General features: G+C 37.6%; 1 protein-coding gene across 1 annotated transcript; it reads left to right on the top strand.

Moving 5' to 3' along the window:
* The first annotated feature begins 3,282 nt into the window (after positions 1–3,282).
* On the top strand, positions 3,283–15,317 carry LOC135224537 (forkhead box protein J3-like). The gene is made up of 5 exons (XM_064263609.1): positions 3,283–3,486; positions 3,938–4,061; positions 9,197–9,349; positions 9,814–10,027; positions 10,606–15,317. Exons 1-5 carry the CDS (start codon positions 3,302–3,304, stop codon positions 11,586–11,588), a joined length of 1,659 nt encoding a protein of 552 aa, XP_064119679.1. The 5' UTR covers positions 3,283–3,301; the 3' UTR covers positions 11,589–15,317.
* Positions 15,318–15,671: the final 354 nt, after the last annotated feature.

Genomic DNA, 15,671 nt, shown 5'->3' with positions numbered 1-15,671 from the left:
TAGCGTCACAACACCGAGGTCACTGGTGCCGGTGTTTTATCGAGTAACTGTCTTAACTTTATATATATGAGAGTGATAAACAACTGTGTCGTCACTGAAGTAGTTCCCTTCCTTAATCAGTTGTTTGTATTTTTTTTATTTCATGTCTGAAGTAATGATGTTGTCTCTCATTCTCAATTTCTTTCGGGGAAAAAGTTCGCATTCAGTTTCGGTACTTCAGTCTGAGACAAGTTGCCGTCAGCTCAAACGACTTATTCCTTCAAGACAAATTAGTCTATTTGGTTTATAATCTTCGATCTTCATTGGTTTGCCTCCCACAGTCACTTATATCGCTTCTCTCGACTCTTCTCTTAACCTTTTATATATCTATTATTTCAAGTGAGTAAAACGTACTCCTCATGAGGTTCTCATTGTTGCATGATATGATTTGGGAAACTAAACATTCCAGAGGTATACAGGGTTCATAGCTCTTACGGTTTTTCATGAGAATTCATCATGTCAATGTAAATTTAAGTATTTGACATCATCTGCGCAGCTGGAAGTGCAAAATCTCAATTTCTATTAACTTTCTCACTGAGAGTCCGAGGATATCCTTGTACGTAATTGTTCACCTTTCAAAAAAAAACGTCATGAGAGGGGTGACATGCTATGCTATGTATATGTTGATATTCTTATGTTGAATTTTATTGCGCTTTTCAGAATTTGTACCTACTTTCTGAGATTAATCACCTTGGCCCAGTGTATCTAGAGGGAATCGTGCCCTGTATTTTTAATGTTTCTTCTCAGACTGTCTTTGACTTAGTAAGCTACATAGTCACTACAAGTATGAATATTCTGCTGTGCATGGCAGACTTTTTTTAAAACATTTCAAGTGGAATGTTTGGGACAAGATCCTAAGTTTTTTTTATGTATTAGATATATTACAATCTGCACATATTTTACAATGTCTTAGAATGACGTCTTAAAGACGTCTTTTCATGATCGTGCATGGACTCCTCTCAGTGAGAAATAGCTCACTTTTTATGCACTTTTTCTTCTTTTCAAATATTGTTATCCTTACCAAAATCTGGTTTTATTTCTGAACACTTTTCCAATTGTAATGGGTCTACCTTGCTGAAAATTAATTTGTTGTGTTGTAACCTGGGATTTCTCTTGCATTAGTTTCTCTCGCAAGTTTTCAAAATCAGCCTCAGAATCTTTTATTATAAGAAAACAGCGCCTTTCTTTATCAAAGATGTTTGGTTTCACAAAAACCGCTATAGAAGGTGGGTCAGCAAATGCTGAAATTTTATTTACAAACATTACCTTGATAAAGCGCTTCAGCAACTCAGTAAAAACCATGAATACGTAGTCTATATTTCTTTTTCCTCCCGATTTTTAAATCAGTAAATAATAACTCTTGCATTTTTCTAGGGTACTTCTATATTGAGCCTGATGTCATTCGTGTACTGCTGAATAAGTCATTCCAAACAATAGGGCAATAAGGACACGCACAGATGGTGCAGATAAAGAGGTATTTACAGCATTTATTCAGCTGACGGTAGTCTGTAAGACCGATTCTTCTTAAGCACGCATAAAATGACCAAAGCGAATGTGATGGTTCGCACAGATATGCAGATAACGTCATAATAACCACCTTTCTCTCCTCCACTGCTTTTATCGGGAACTTAGAAGCTTTGGATATTTCACAGAATTCAATGTCTGGATCTGTTACGAAATGGTTCCCTTGATGTCATTTATCTATTCTATTTAGTTTCATCGATTTTAGTAAGTCCATATTCCGCCAATAATTCTTTTCATCGTCGCTTAAGTGCCCAGGCGAGGACTTGTTTCTCTTTTATGTCTAAGAGTTATATCCTAACCTTCATTCTACCAAGGGTTATGCTCTTACTTCAGAGTTGCATTCAGTTTGGGTTACCTACTGGATTCCTGCTAAACTGTTTTACTTCTAGATATTACTGAATTTGGTGACCAGACTGCATTTTCTGTTTTCAAACTTTCTTTTCCATTATGTATGATAAAAATTGGTTATACTGGCGACAATTCGAGGTTAGAGTGTAACAAATCTTCGTTCACAATCAAGTCAGACCTCTGTAATCCACTTCCTCTTATCTTTAAACCACAAAGGAAAGTATCCAGTTCTGTTTCTTCGGCATGAGCTGGGATAATGATAACAATCAAAATATGTTTGTGCCTTGCCGATCAATGTACCTTTTTTCTTCCAAGTCTTTTCCTTCTAGTAACCAAGGAGTGAATTCTACATCTTCAGTTTTCTTTGTTCATTGATGGTTTACTTTGACTATGTTAACATATCTGTAACCCAGAGGTTGGTATATTTTCTACAAGAATCTCTTGCACTCTACACATGATTATTTTCTGAATTTAAAACAAGGGACTAAATTCATGCTTCGGAATTTTCTTTTTTTTTTATTTTTTAGTTTTCGAAAAAACTATAAAAAACTGCATTAAATTCTTTTTTTTACTTTGTACTGTCTCATTTCAATTCTTCGGAAATGATTTATCTAGCTTTAGGCAGCTTAAGGAATCTAAACAGGTCACTTTCCCCACATAGTACCAACTTTTCTACCAAACATCCTAAGAAACAATGAAGTCAGCAGTAGCAGTCAAATGGTAGTAGATATGATGAAATAACATTGATTAGGCTTTATTGATGACGGTAGAGAGATCTTGCAACTGCCATTAAGTAGGTGATGCCAAAGAGGAAATTGTTGATGAAGCTCTGAAAATAAATTCGTTCTATTCTTCACTGGAATCAAGTAAAAAAAAAATGCGCCAAAGTTTCTTCAGCGCAATCCAGTTTTCAATACAGCGTATAATGCTGTATGAAACTCCAAGCCATGGCCCATGAAAATCTCAGTCTCGGTCTATAAAACTTTCAGCCACAGCCCGGTGGTGGCCTGTGTTGTAGGCACCTACGTATAGAGGTTCCAGTTTGGTACGTTTGATGATCGGAGAGGGGATGATTAACATACCAATATGCAGCCCTCTAGCCTCTGCAGTTTTTGAGATCTGAGGGTGGGCAGAAAAAGTGAGGACGGACAGACAAATAGGCCATCTCAATATGTTTCTTGGCATATAAAATGAATGCAACTGCCACTATTTCTCGGGATGATTTTTAACTAGAAGGAAGCAATGACATTTATAACTCCAAATGAATATTTTTCCCTTATGTTCGCTTTGCTCGATAAACGTTTAGTTTCTTGAAAACCGCATAATAATGATCTACATATTACCGAGTTGTTTCTTTTTTCACAGAACGTGTTACTTCCCATAGAACATAATGGCTGAGCTGAACAGTAGTTTAACAGCCATGGACTGGTTACCTCGTCTCAATGCCTGTGGTGCCTTTGGCGCAGGGGGCAGCGCCTCTTGGTTGGATGGCGTCGTAGGTGACTCTCCAGAACTTGTACAAGCGGATTCTTCCACACCTCCGTCGCCTCCAACCACCAGTAAGCCTCCTTACAGGTGAGAGGAAACCATTTCTTACACACTTACCCACATCACTTGTCAAATGAAGCGCTGCCACTGCGTGGATTTGTCATAAAAAACTGCTCAAGGGTGCCAATGTCACACAACCTCCCCAAGACACGATTTTCCTCCAGCTACCTAAGTCTTCTAAAAAAATCGCTGCTATATTGTAGAACCGTAATAGAATCTTTTTATAAAATAATGAATGGTGCCCCTTGGAATTCTTATCTAAATTAGAGAAATATTCCATAATTACGCAGCTATATAAAAACAAGAAAATAGGATGGTAACAAAAAATATTTTATGAATATGACAGATTCGGTTTAAACTTGTGATTCACATAATGTCGAACTGAAATTTATCATCGATGTAACCAAGAGAAAAGTGATATTTTAGAACTGATGTTTCCAGACACTTTCATTTTCTTTACTTCGTTCTCCGCCGCCAGTTATGCCAACTTGATCACCCTAGCCATCAATAGCAACGCAAGAAGAAAGATGACGTTAGCAGAGATCTATCAGTGGATTATTGATAACTTCCCTTACTACAGACAGGCCTCCTCTGGATGGAAGGTAAATAAACGAAGTCTTTAAATCCTTATGTTTAGAAACAGGTTTTCTGTGTGCATGTGTTCCTAGTTTTTACATTTTCCATTTTTCTTTCCCTGAAGCTTAATTGTGTTCATTCTACCCAAATATTTTTCCAAATCATATTTTTACCACACTGAGGACTTCTTTCCAAACAGTATCACTCAATGAAACCTCCATTCACACAAGTGACTGAGTGGCTCAGAAAATTAGTTTTTGCTTCGATTATTTCATCTTTGAATGTAAAATAAGGTAAAAGAGAATTGCGGTCAAGCCCTTTACTTAATCGTTTTATCGAAATTACCCATGATGTCCAAGGAAACATTTGCTGTTCTGTGGTTAACGAAAGAAGGAAGGCATAATCAGTAGGGGGAACCAAATAAGCAGAATAACGTTATTTCGAGGTTCTGTAGAAGCTTAGTTTTTACATTACTGAAGAGATTTGTCTTAATTGACCTTTACGGTCTGCACCCTAACACCGGCCTTTGGGCCCATCCAACTCCATGCTCGAGAGACAAAGGTGACCGTTTTAAAGTTTATTTTGTGCCCCACTTTTAATTCAAACAATATGAAAATCACGTTTTGAAAATAAAATAATGAATAAATCGAAAAATTATACCATAATCACGACGAGGTCACCTTGCCGACCTGACCTGATCAGTTCAGCAAGGTGACCTCGTCGTGATTATGGTATCGCCGATCCATTTCCCGCAACCGGACATCATGATTTCTTCATATATTTTTTACGTTGGGTCCCAAGGTTTAGGAGCCACAAGCGTATCCAAAAAATAGCAAAGAAATTGAGAAGTGAAGAGGGTATTGTGGCTATTACATTACATATATATATATATATATATATATATATATATATATCATTCGAGCTAACAAATGTTCTTTAATATCTAATTTGATCTACCTCGGAATTGATATATTTTCAAATATGTAAACCGAAGGGGAATTTTTAGTTGATAATAATTTCGTCCCCTCATGGGATCAAACCAACGTCCAGCGTACAGGCATGAAATCAAGATGACATTGACGTTACCGATTCGGCTAACAGTGAGGCTATAAGTTTATACCAATTCTGACCTTACAAATCACCATCGAACTCAGATTTTCGTAATTAGAATCGATATGCAACCCCCTCTACCATGTTAGCCAATTCGAATGTTTGACAAACGTAACCATGTTATGAATAATTATCACATCACCGTGTTTCATATAAATCATTCGAGCTACAAAATGTCCATTAATATCTAATTCGCTCTACCTCGGAATTGATATATTTTCATATATGTAAACCTAAGTGGAATCTGTAGTTGACAATAATTTCGTCCCCTCACGGAATCAAACCACCGTCCAGCGGACAGGCAAGAAATCAGGACAACATTGACGTTACCAATTCGGCTAACAGTGAGGCTATAAGTTTATACCGATTCTGACCTTACAAATCACCGTCGGACTCGGTTTTTTCGTAATTAGAATCGATATGTAAACCCCTCTACCATGTTAGCCAATTAGAACATTTAACGAACGTAGCCATGTTATGAATAATTATCACATCACCGTGATTCATATACATCATTCGAGCTACAAATGTCCTTTAATATCTAATTCGCTCTCCCTCGGAATTAATATAATTTCATATATGTAATCCGAAGGGGAATTTTTAGTTGATAATATTTTCGTCCCCTCATGGGATCGAACCACTGTTCAGCGGACAGGCACAAAATCAGGACGACATTGACGTTACCAATTCGGCTAACAGTGAGGCTATAAGTTTATACCGATTCCGACCTTACAAATCACCATCGAACTCAGTTTTCTGTAATTAGAATCAATATGCAACCCCCTCTATCATGTTAGCCAATTCAAACATTTGATGAACGTAGCCATGTTATGAATAATTATCACATCACCATGATTCATATAAATCATTCGAGCTACAAATGTCCTTTAATATCTAATTCGCTCTACCTCAGAATTGATATATTTTCATATATGTAAACCGAAGTGGAATTTTTAGTTGATAACAATTTCGTCCCCTCATGGGATCGAACCACTGTCCAGTGGACAGGCACGAAATCAGGACAACACTGACGTTACCAATTCGGCTAAAAATGAGGCTATAAGTTTATATTCTGACCTCTCAAATCACCGTTGAACTCGGTTTTTTCGTAATTAGAATTGATATGCAACCCCCTCTACCATGTTAGCCAATTCGAACGTTTGACGAACATAGCCATGTCATGAATAACATGAGGGGATGAAATTATTATTAACTAAAAATTCTACTTCGGTTTACATATATGAAAATATATCAATTCCGAGATAGAGCGAATTAGATATTAAAGGACATGATTTATATGAATCACAGTGATGTGATAATTATTCATAACATGGCTAAGTTCGTCAAACGTTCGAATTGGCTAACATGGTAGAGGGGGTTGAATATCAATTCTAATTATGAAAAAACCGAGTTCGACTCTGATTTGTAAGGTCAGAATCTGTATAAACTTATAGCCTCATTGTTAGCCAAATCGGTAATGTCAATCTCATCCTGATTTTGTGCCTGTCCTCTGGGCGGTGGTTTGATCCCATGAGGGGACGAAATTATTTTTAACTAAAAGTTCCCTTTGGTTTATATATATGAAAATATATCAATTCCAAGGTAGAGCAAATTAGATATTAAAGGACATTTGTAGCTCGAATGATTTATATGAATCACGGTGATGTGATAATTATTCATAACATGGCTACATTCGTCAAACGTTCGAATTGGCTAACATGGTAGAGGGGGTTGTATATCGATTCTAATTACGAAAAAACAGAGTTCGACGGTGATTTGTAAGGTCAGAATCGATATAAACTTATAGCCTCACTGTTAGCCGAATCGGTAACGTCAGTGTTGTCCTGATTTCATGCCTGTCCGCTGGACAGTGGTTCGATCCCATGAGGGGACGAAATTATTATCAACTAAAAATTCCCCCTCGGTTTACATATATGAAAATATATCAATTCCGAGTTAGAGCGAATTAGATATCAAAGGACATTTGTAGCTTGAATAATTTATATGAATCCCAGTGATGTGATAATTTTTCATATATATATATATATTGCATGAAATCATTAAGGACGTATGATGTTCACAACTGTATCAAGCAGCGAAGAGTAGGGCGAAAACAAAAGGTTTCAAGGGAGCCCGTTCATGTAGTTTTACTGCTCGATCAGAGTTCAGGGACAAGTCTTGAAAAAGTACCAACTGATTAACAAGAAGACTTAGAGGTAAGATAAACAATTCTAATAATTGTCAAACAATGGTTAAACCTTTCATTAGTGTTTCGTTCTCTTTGTGTCCACCCAGGATGCAATTGCTTGATGAAATCTTTTTTCTAATAACACAAGATTCTATTAAATTCCGTTTCACCAGATTTTTACGAAATTTGGATTCCGTAGCTTCTGTCAAGTAAATGCCGTGATGACTGTTATTCATATGAACAAATGTATTTGGTATTTCTCTGGTATTGTCTCAGTCTAGCAGCTAACGTCCTCCCACATGTCCCGCGAATGTCTTAACCGCTTTCTTGACAAGGAAACTTAGACATACATCCATTTTCATCTTATAACTGAACCCTGATCGAAGAGTAAAATGCATGAATGCGCTCGGTTCGAGTCATTTGTTTACATCCTTCTCCTGGATGGATGCAAATATAAATTCACACACACACACACACATATATATGTATATATATATATATATATATATATATATATATATATATATATATATATATATATATACATTTATATATATATATATATATATATATATATATATGTATGTGTGTGTGTATACATATATATATACATATATATATATATGTATATATATTTATATGTGTGTATGACTTATCACATCACCGTGATTCATGTACGCCATTAACGCTACAATATCCTTTAATACTGATTCACTCTACCTCGGAATTAATGTATTTTCATATATGTTAATCGAAGGGGAATTTTCAGTTGATAAGAAATTTCGTCGGCTCATATATATATATATATATATATATATATATATATATATATATATATATATATATGAAATTCCAGTCAACAAGACATAGACTTCAGAAGATTCCATGGTACACATGATTGAAGGCCAAGTTTATTAGCAAAAAACGTTTCGCACTCGTGACTCAGTGCATCATCAGTCTGTGAAAAGTAAAAGACAACATAAAATACATTATTAGCATAAAAGAAATTCACAATGCAATTAAAATTTATAAGTTCTGACAGTACAAAGTAAAAGCATAAAAAGCACATAGAACAGTAAACAAAAAAAGAGACTACGAAAACACCAACCTTCAATAAGCAGGAGAGAAGAGTGAATGACACAATGGAGTCCAAGGCCAGACAACAACTATGCCAGATACAAAGTTGCTGAAGAAGTATTACTATTGAGAGAGGGAACCAGTCTTTTAATATATAACGATTCTAGAGTTGTTAAGTGGTCTGGGACACTTACATACCCAATTATTGAGAAGCGCTGTTTCAAGACTTCGGTTTTACATATTGGGGCATGATTTTTGATATTAGAAAATTCTGGCTGCTTCAATCTTTGGCCAGTGCGAAAGCTGAAATCCAAATAGCTGCAATATCTGACCTGCAGTAACCTCCGCGTCGATCCAACGTAAGAGCCCGGACATCCAGGGCATGTGAATTTAGAAACCACATTGGATCGCATAAAGGACTGCAGGCGATCTTTGAAATTGAAAAATGATCCTATTGTACACGGGTTGTTGGAGATAAGTTTGACTTTAAGACAGGGAATTTCCTGTTCAATTATTCGAGTGAGATTTAAGGCAAATTTGGAGTCAGAAATATACAGGATTGAAGCATAGAATTATTTTTTGGGAACATCAGAGTTGACAGTCGGAGTGTATGTGTGTGTGTGTGTGTGTGTGTGTACGTATGTATGTATGTCAGCATATGTACATAAGTATATATATATATATATATATATATATATATATATATATATATATATATATATATATGCATACATACGTACATACATATACAAATATATATACATATATCTTTTTCTCTTTCTACAGAACTCTGTTCGTCATAACCTTTCCTTAAACAAGTGTTTCAAGAAAGTGCCCAGAACGAAAGACGACCCAGGGAAAGGATCTTACTGGGCCATAGACACCAGCTGTAATCCTGACGATGGTTTGCACAAAAGGAAGAAGCAAACCTGCCCAAGGGTAAGACATCGCCATTCTAACACAGATCCAAAACTTCTTAAAAGTGGCTGTAATTTGATTCCAGCTTTTTACTGAAGCGATCATACTATAGTAGATTCACATTACCCGTGCATCTGATATCTAGGCCCGTCCCTTACAACGCTTCTAATTGGCTGTTGATAAGCCAATCACAGGGCTGGAAACTCTCAGTCTCTCGAGAGTGTTCACATAGGTAGGATGTATGTCCCACCTCTCCTGAAGGATACTTTTGAAAGACGTATCCCTCAGGAGAGGTGGAACGTACATTTTGCCTATGTGGACTCTCGAGAGAGACTGAAAGTTTCCAGCCCTGTGACTGGCTTATCAACAGCCAATCAGGAGCGTCGTAAGGGACTGAATCAGACATCAGATGCACGGTTGATGTGAATCTACTATAGCACATTTTACTCACATTGACATTGAAGCGCTTACGTTTGTTCTTTCAGTTTAATCCCTACCTAACGGCGATGACTTGCGTCAATGACCTCAACCTCCAGCAAGTGGGAGGTGCAGGCACCAAAGTCCTGGGGACCACAACCCTCGTCACAACCGCTGACAATCCTCCCCATCGACGGACCACTGCAACTTTTGCCAATCCTTGGAATTCCTCAGCTGTCGAACCTTTGCCACAACAGCAAACTAACTGGGCTCCATCTGAAGGTAAATTCGGATGATTAGTAGTTTCAAACACGGAGTCCTTGTTGGGTAACGTCCTTATTTTCATCTTGTTCGACTTTTTCACATATAATCTTCACCCAACTTCAAAAGAAAGCTTGCTTTAGCTATCTAGTTGCCCAAGTTCAGCATGACGATTTGTTTGAAAATATTTGAGTCTTAGTTCGTTATTCGATACCGTAAGATTAAGTTGTAAGTTCAATTTTTATGTCAAAATGCCTTCTGTAAGTTCTCAAGATAGATTTTTCTAATATTATTCAAATTTATGCTAAGAAAAACCATTTTTTGTATTCAAGAATATACTTCTCTCTTCTAAGCCATAGATTTTTCTACTGTGCAAAGATCAAACAGACCCTATAAAGTATAGCGAAAAATGTCTACCTCCCATGTGCACGAATGATGTCGTTTACCTACGCTCAGTATAACTATGAGATACAATTATGGATAAAAAAAGTTGGACAGGTGTGAATGTCATCTTACCTTTTTTTTCGCGGATTGAATATGCTGTATATTTGCATTGTTAAAAGGGAGCGTGTCTTTAAAATAATGATTTTTACTTTCAGGTTACATAATAGACAGTAGACCAAACACGGGACTAGACCATAGCAGTTCAGTGAACGTAAGTTCGCCCATGACCCAAAGCACGCAGATGGACCCAGGAGAGACCACAGCGCAGTGGCGAGAATCTGCAGCCTCTGTTGATAATGTTATGAAAGAATGTGACAAACTCCTCAACAATCTTACTCCAGAGCTTCTGAAAGAGTATGCAGATTTTTTAACCTCTTCTGGAGGAACCACTAATCACACTAGCAATGTATATGTAGGATCAGGGATGCCCATAGCACAAATGAAAAATGTGCCTGATCTATGCAATGATTCTCCCGATGTCAAGCCCTTCCAAACAATCAGGCACATATCGCCAGATCCTGGAGGCTTGGCCGTGGTTCAAGGCAATCTTTGCGAACCGATATCTGACATCCACACGTCTCAGAATATGGTGCCAGAGTCCGTCCCCCCGCCACCTATGCCTTTACCGCCAACATCAGGTGAGACCATAGAGACCCTGGTTGCAGACCCGCTCATGGTGTCCAATGCTGTCCCCCCTGATGACGTCCTGAGGTCTCCGTACTCAGCTAGCAGCCCGAGAGAACTGCCTTTAGATGGCAGTTTTTCCTTGAGTGTCTGTGGAAGTGACGTTGGGGATGGAGAGACATCAGTCTCAGCCCTGAGCGAAACTTTGAGTGTCGCTAGCCATGGATCCGGAGGAACGGTTACTATCATGCGCAGGGAACCTGCCCTTCCCCAGAGCCCGCAAGGGTTATCCGAGCCCTTGGCGCGACTTTTAGCCCCATTAACGTCTCCGCCCCCTCCTAGGCAATCTGCGGGACGTTACGTGCAAGGGGATGACGGCGAATTGGACGTAGCACTCGCCTGTGGCCTCGACGACGACATGGAGGCCATCCAAGTGGGCCTCATCACCGGATCCGGACCTCATTCAGATGACGAGGAAATAACAGATGATTTCAACTGGGATAAACTCCTCTAATAATGAATCGAAGGAGAAGGCGACAGGAAAAATACATGTACATATATTATATACGTGTGGATTTGTGTTGAATGAAGTGCAAAGATGAAGTTTTAAGTGCAAATTCCATTTAGTGGAAAATGTAACTGATTTCATTAGTGTCATAGCTGATGTGTATATTAATGCAGTTTTTTATTTAGTTATATAATACTGAAAGAGAGACTACCTCAGAAATGCAATGTTTTCAAGTTTGAAAAGTCTCTTTGCAGTTTCAATACAAAGTGTATCTTTATTTTTGTATGTTTGCACACTTTTAATTTATATTGTATATATACCTTATAAATATGAACTAGCAACCTATTCGAAGATATGCATTACGAAAGCAAATGGATGGAACAAGGTCAGAGCAATATATTCTCCTCCTCCTCCTCTTGTGCAATTCTGACCCAACAGTGATAATGACTTGAGCTTACGAGGCCTTACGGCCTTCCTCCCAAAATGTGCCTTCATCGAGGACTGAATTCCACGAAGAGCTTCTTCATCTTGGACGAGACGAGTCTGAGATATTCTCAAGGGATGTCATGGATGTTAATTAATGAATGTTTGCAAATGTTGAAGGTCTTCCTAGACAGTAGGCTAAAGACCATAGCAAATATAAAATCCCATATCAGTTAAATTCTATAAGCAAAGCCTCTCAGCAAAAAAAACAAAAACAAAAAACTTTGAAATAAAGACTTTCATAAAAGAAATAAGAAAATACATCGCTTCTGAAAAGAGGTCCTTTGAGGATGCCAGCTGTAGGTTTTGAATGTAAGGTTCGACCTCTCGAGACCGGCAAGAGGACTTCAGGTGAATAAAGGGGAAGGAAAGATGATAGCAACTGTGCTGATATTAATCATCGTTACCTTCAATGTTAATATTTGTTGAATGCCTTTGTCCAAACTTTGCAAGACGACCTACAGAACGATATTGTCTGAAGACCTTTCACGTGTGTTGAATATATCGAAGGATAATGATAGTGTCCAAAAAATTCATCTTGTGCCTCTGCAACGTAGGTTGAGAATATCCTTTCCCAAAGGGTAAACTTTCTCTCCTTGCTCTTAAAAGGGTGTGTTATTAATCAACCCCAACTAAATAATCGTCTCGAAATTAATCTCCAAATGCTTGCTTGAAGAATGAAATCCCTCATAAGAAATTTATCTTCCAGCATAGTGGCCGTAGGAACGGTTCATTAAAGGTAACTGAAAACATAGCAAAGTAAACCAAACTGATTGCAGAATTTCATACCGTTCAACAAGCAGTCAGTGCCTACTTCCTTCGCAGTACTTCCTGCGAACCGATTCCATGCTGTATTTATCAAAGCCAACGATCTTGAAGGCCAAGAAAAAATTCGCATACGTCATATAAGAAGGCCTTTTTATATTACTCCTAATATATTTCCTTGGGACCAGTCAGAGACTAAGAACTTTAACTGCACTTGAAACTTATGCTCGCGAACGCGCGCACCCTTGACAATATGATATACATATAGTATGTGTGTGTTCTTAACTCTGAACTAGCAGAAAGATCCCGAAGGATTAAGTTCTGTTTGCTTTCCGTGTAACATCATAGCAGCTCTTATTAAGTCAATATTGAATCCTTTAAAAGCATAAAAATAAATGTAACTTCATTGTTGTAAGCTACTTGAAATATTGACATATATTCATCGTAACCCCTTGACCTTTTGAGATAAAAAAGACCTCTTCAAATTCTTAAAAGGCAACATTAAGAAATGAACGTTGACACACTCATGTAAAATTGACAAAACCTTGACAAATGTCCATACTTCTAAATGAAATAATGAACTGTTGTTGTACAACTACTTCAGTGTACACCATGTTCACAAATAATTGACTTATCTGTCACGATCCTGTTATACTGAGCTGCTTCATATCCGCGGAGTGACAGAAGAATCGTCAAGAAATCAAGTCAAGAGACAAAAACAGGATATATAGGCAATGTCCCTCTCGGTCGCTAGACCTCAAAGCGTTCGCCCAAAACAACTTCACCCCAAATAGATTAGCTTCGTGAAGAAGAAATGTCAAATTTTGGATTTGCTCTGCTAATGGGAGACTAGATACTTGACCACCCTTGCGTGTCAACAAAGATGATATGATCCTCCACTCTGTTGATCATCTTCTCTATGTCTATCTGTCTATTTGCATTACATGCTTTTATTTAACTTGACTTCTGCATCTGTTTGTCTGTTTGTTTGGGTCAAAACTTGTAACTCAATTTTCGACTTGTTCCCTTCGTCCGGTGAACTTTAAATTTTGCTTGGTTGCTCAGTCCCGGTGACAATACAACCTACATGATCAGTAGGTCAGCCGTGACCTCTCCCAGTATCTCAGGATATGTATGAAAATCTTCAGATTGTTCAAAATTTATTTGACTCGGTAGAAAGGGTAATAGCTCTAGGGATTTTTCACATTTTTCTTGCCTCGTCAAGATGTCATCTTCAATTTTTTTTTTTTTTTTTACATTCATAAATTGGTTAAAATTTCTGTCAAAACTGAAAAGTATGAAATAGAAAAAATATATACATAAAGGTTTTTAAATCACGCTTTTATTAAAGTGCACTAAAAAGTCAAAAGTAACTTTTGGAGACACACCAGGATTTTCTTACAATCAATCATGTCTAAAGAAATAGAAGTGTGGGTGCCAAACATGGAAGGAAATGCTACAATAAAAGAAAATATATATCTTTCTTGTAGCAATTCCTTCCATGTTTGGCGCCTCGCTTTTGGTTTTATAGACATGATTATCTAAAAGAAAATCCTGATGTCTCCAAAAATTATTGTTTTCTGCTTTTTTTTTTTTTACTGTTTAGTGCATTTTAATAATTGCGCGCTTTAGAAATTTTCTTATATTTTCTTATATGTGTAACTGTTCCGTATACAGATGAATAATAAGAATATTAGTTATTTTAATGTTAGAGACTGACTAAGATTCATGTTGCACGTCACCTTTGCCTTCCTTGTCACCAACAGTTCTTCTTCTTTCGCCGTCCTGGTCTCAGGGCAAGACACAACCGACCGAGATCAGAGCGAAGTTCGCTTCCCCAAAATGGGCTCTAATTTCAGTTATCCTTATATAGGATTATAACCGTAGATACCTTCAAACCTCTTGATGACTCACCAGTTAACAATTGCTTCTTTTAAGGGACTAATTTGATTGGGAGCGCAGCCAACATCCAAGATCTGGTTGAAGTCCCTCACTTTGATTTAGATCATGTATATCATCGTTAGTCAAACATGGCCGGTTCGACTTACATCGTTGAAGAGGTCTTTTTAATCTCAAAAGCACCCATTTCTCAAAAATATGAAAGCCTGGTGTAGATGAAATACCAGAAGAAGAGCAGGCGATACCTTTTACTTGAAAGTAAATTTTGAAGAATTGAAGAGTATTTGGCGAAATCTCTTTCCCGTGCAAAGTTACAACTTCTTATTCAATGAAAAGTCCCAGACTGGAATTTGGTCGGCACGGTCTCATCACAACTAAGCCTGTTTCTTCGTGATCTTCTCCTTTAATGTGTTTCATTAATGTTGTTTCCTATGTCCATTGCATCCTCGAAAACAAGAGGGCTGATACCGATTCACTCACATATCAACTTGACATTATGATCTCATTGCCATTGAGATCCTTGGTTAAAGGATCTTTGATGGCCTGTTCTAAGTATTATGTTAAACCGAACAGATGTGCCTAATGGAGTGTGCCTTTTCTCTCAATAAATTGTGTTTCAAGCGCAAGACAACTGTTTTCATTCAACTTTTTTGCTTTCTTGCCACTACCATTGCAAGTTGCCTATAAAAAAAATCAAATTAGTGTCGAATTACTAGGAGCCGAAATCATTTGCATTAGCTAATCTTAGGCGACGGAAACGAGAAAAAGAGGAGAGAAATCGAAGTACAGAACTACTTAGGCCCTACCGGGGCAAAAGGCGATCTCCAAATGTCGGCCGATTGAAATCCCAATCCTGTGCGCTCTCTCCGTGAACTCAGCAAGGAGGGAATTGCAGAGGAGCTTCATAATAAAGAAATTGAGACGCCGCCATGAATCTTTTTC

The sequence above is a fragment of the Macrobrachium nipponense genome, chromosome 12 (genome assembly GCF_015104395.2).
Source record: "Macrobrachium nipponense isolate FS-2020 chromosome 12, ASM1510439v2, whole genome shotgun sequence".
NCBI lineage: Eukaryota > Metazoa > Arthropoda > Malacostraca > Decapoda > Palaemonidae > Macrobrachium > Macrobrachium nipponense.
Note: the sequence above shows the minus strand (reverse complement) of the source record. Positions and strands in the feature narration are given on the sequence as shown.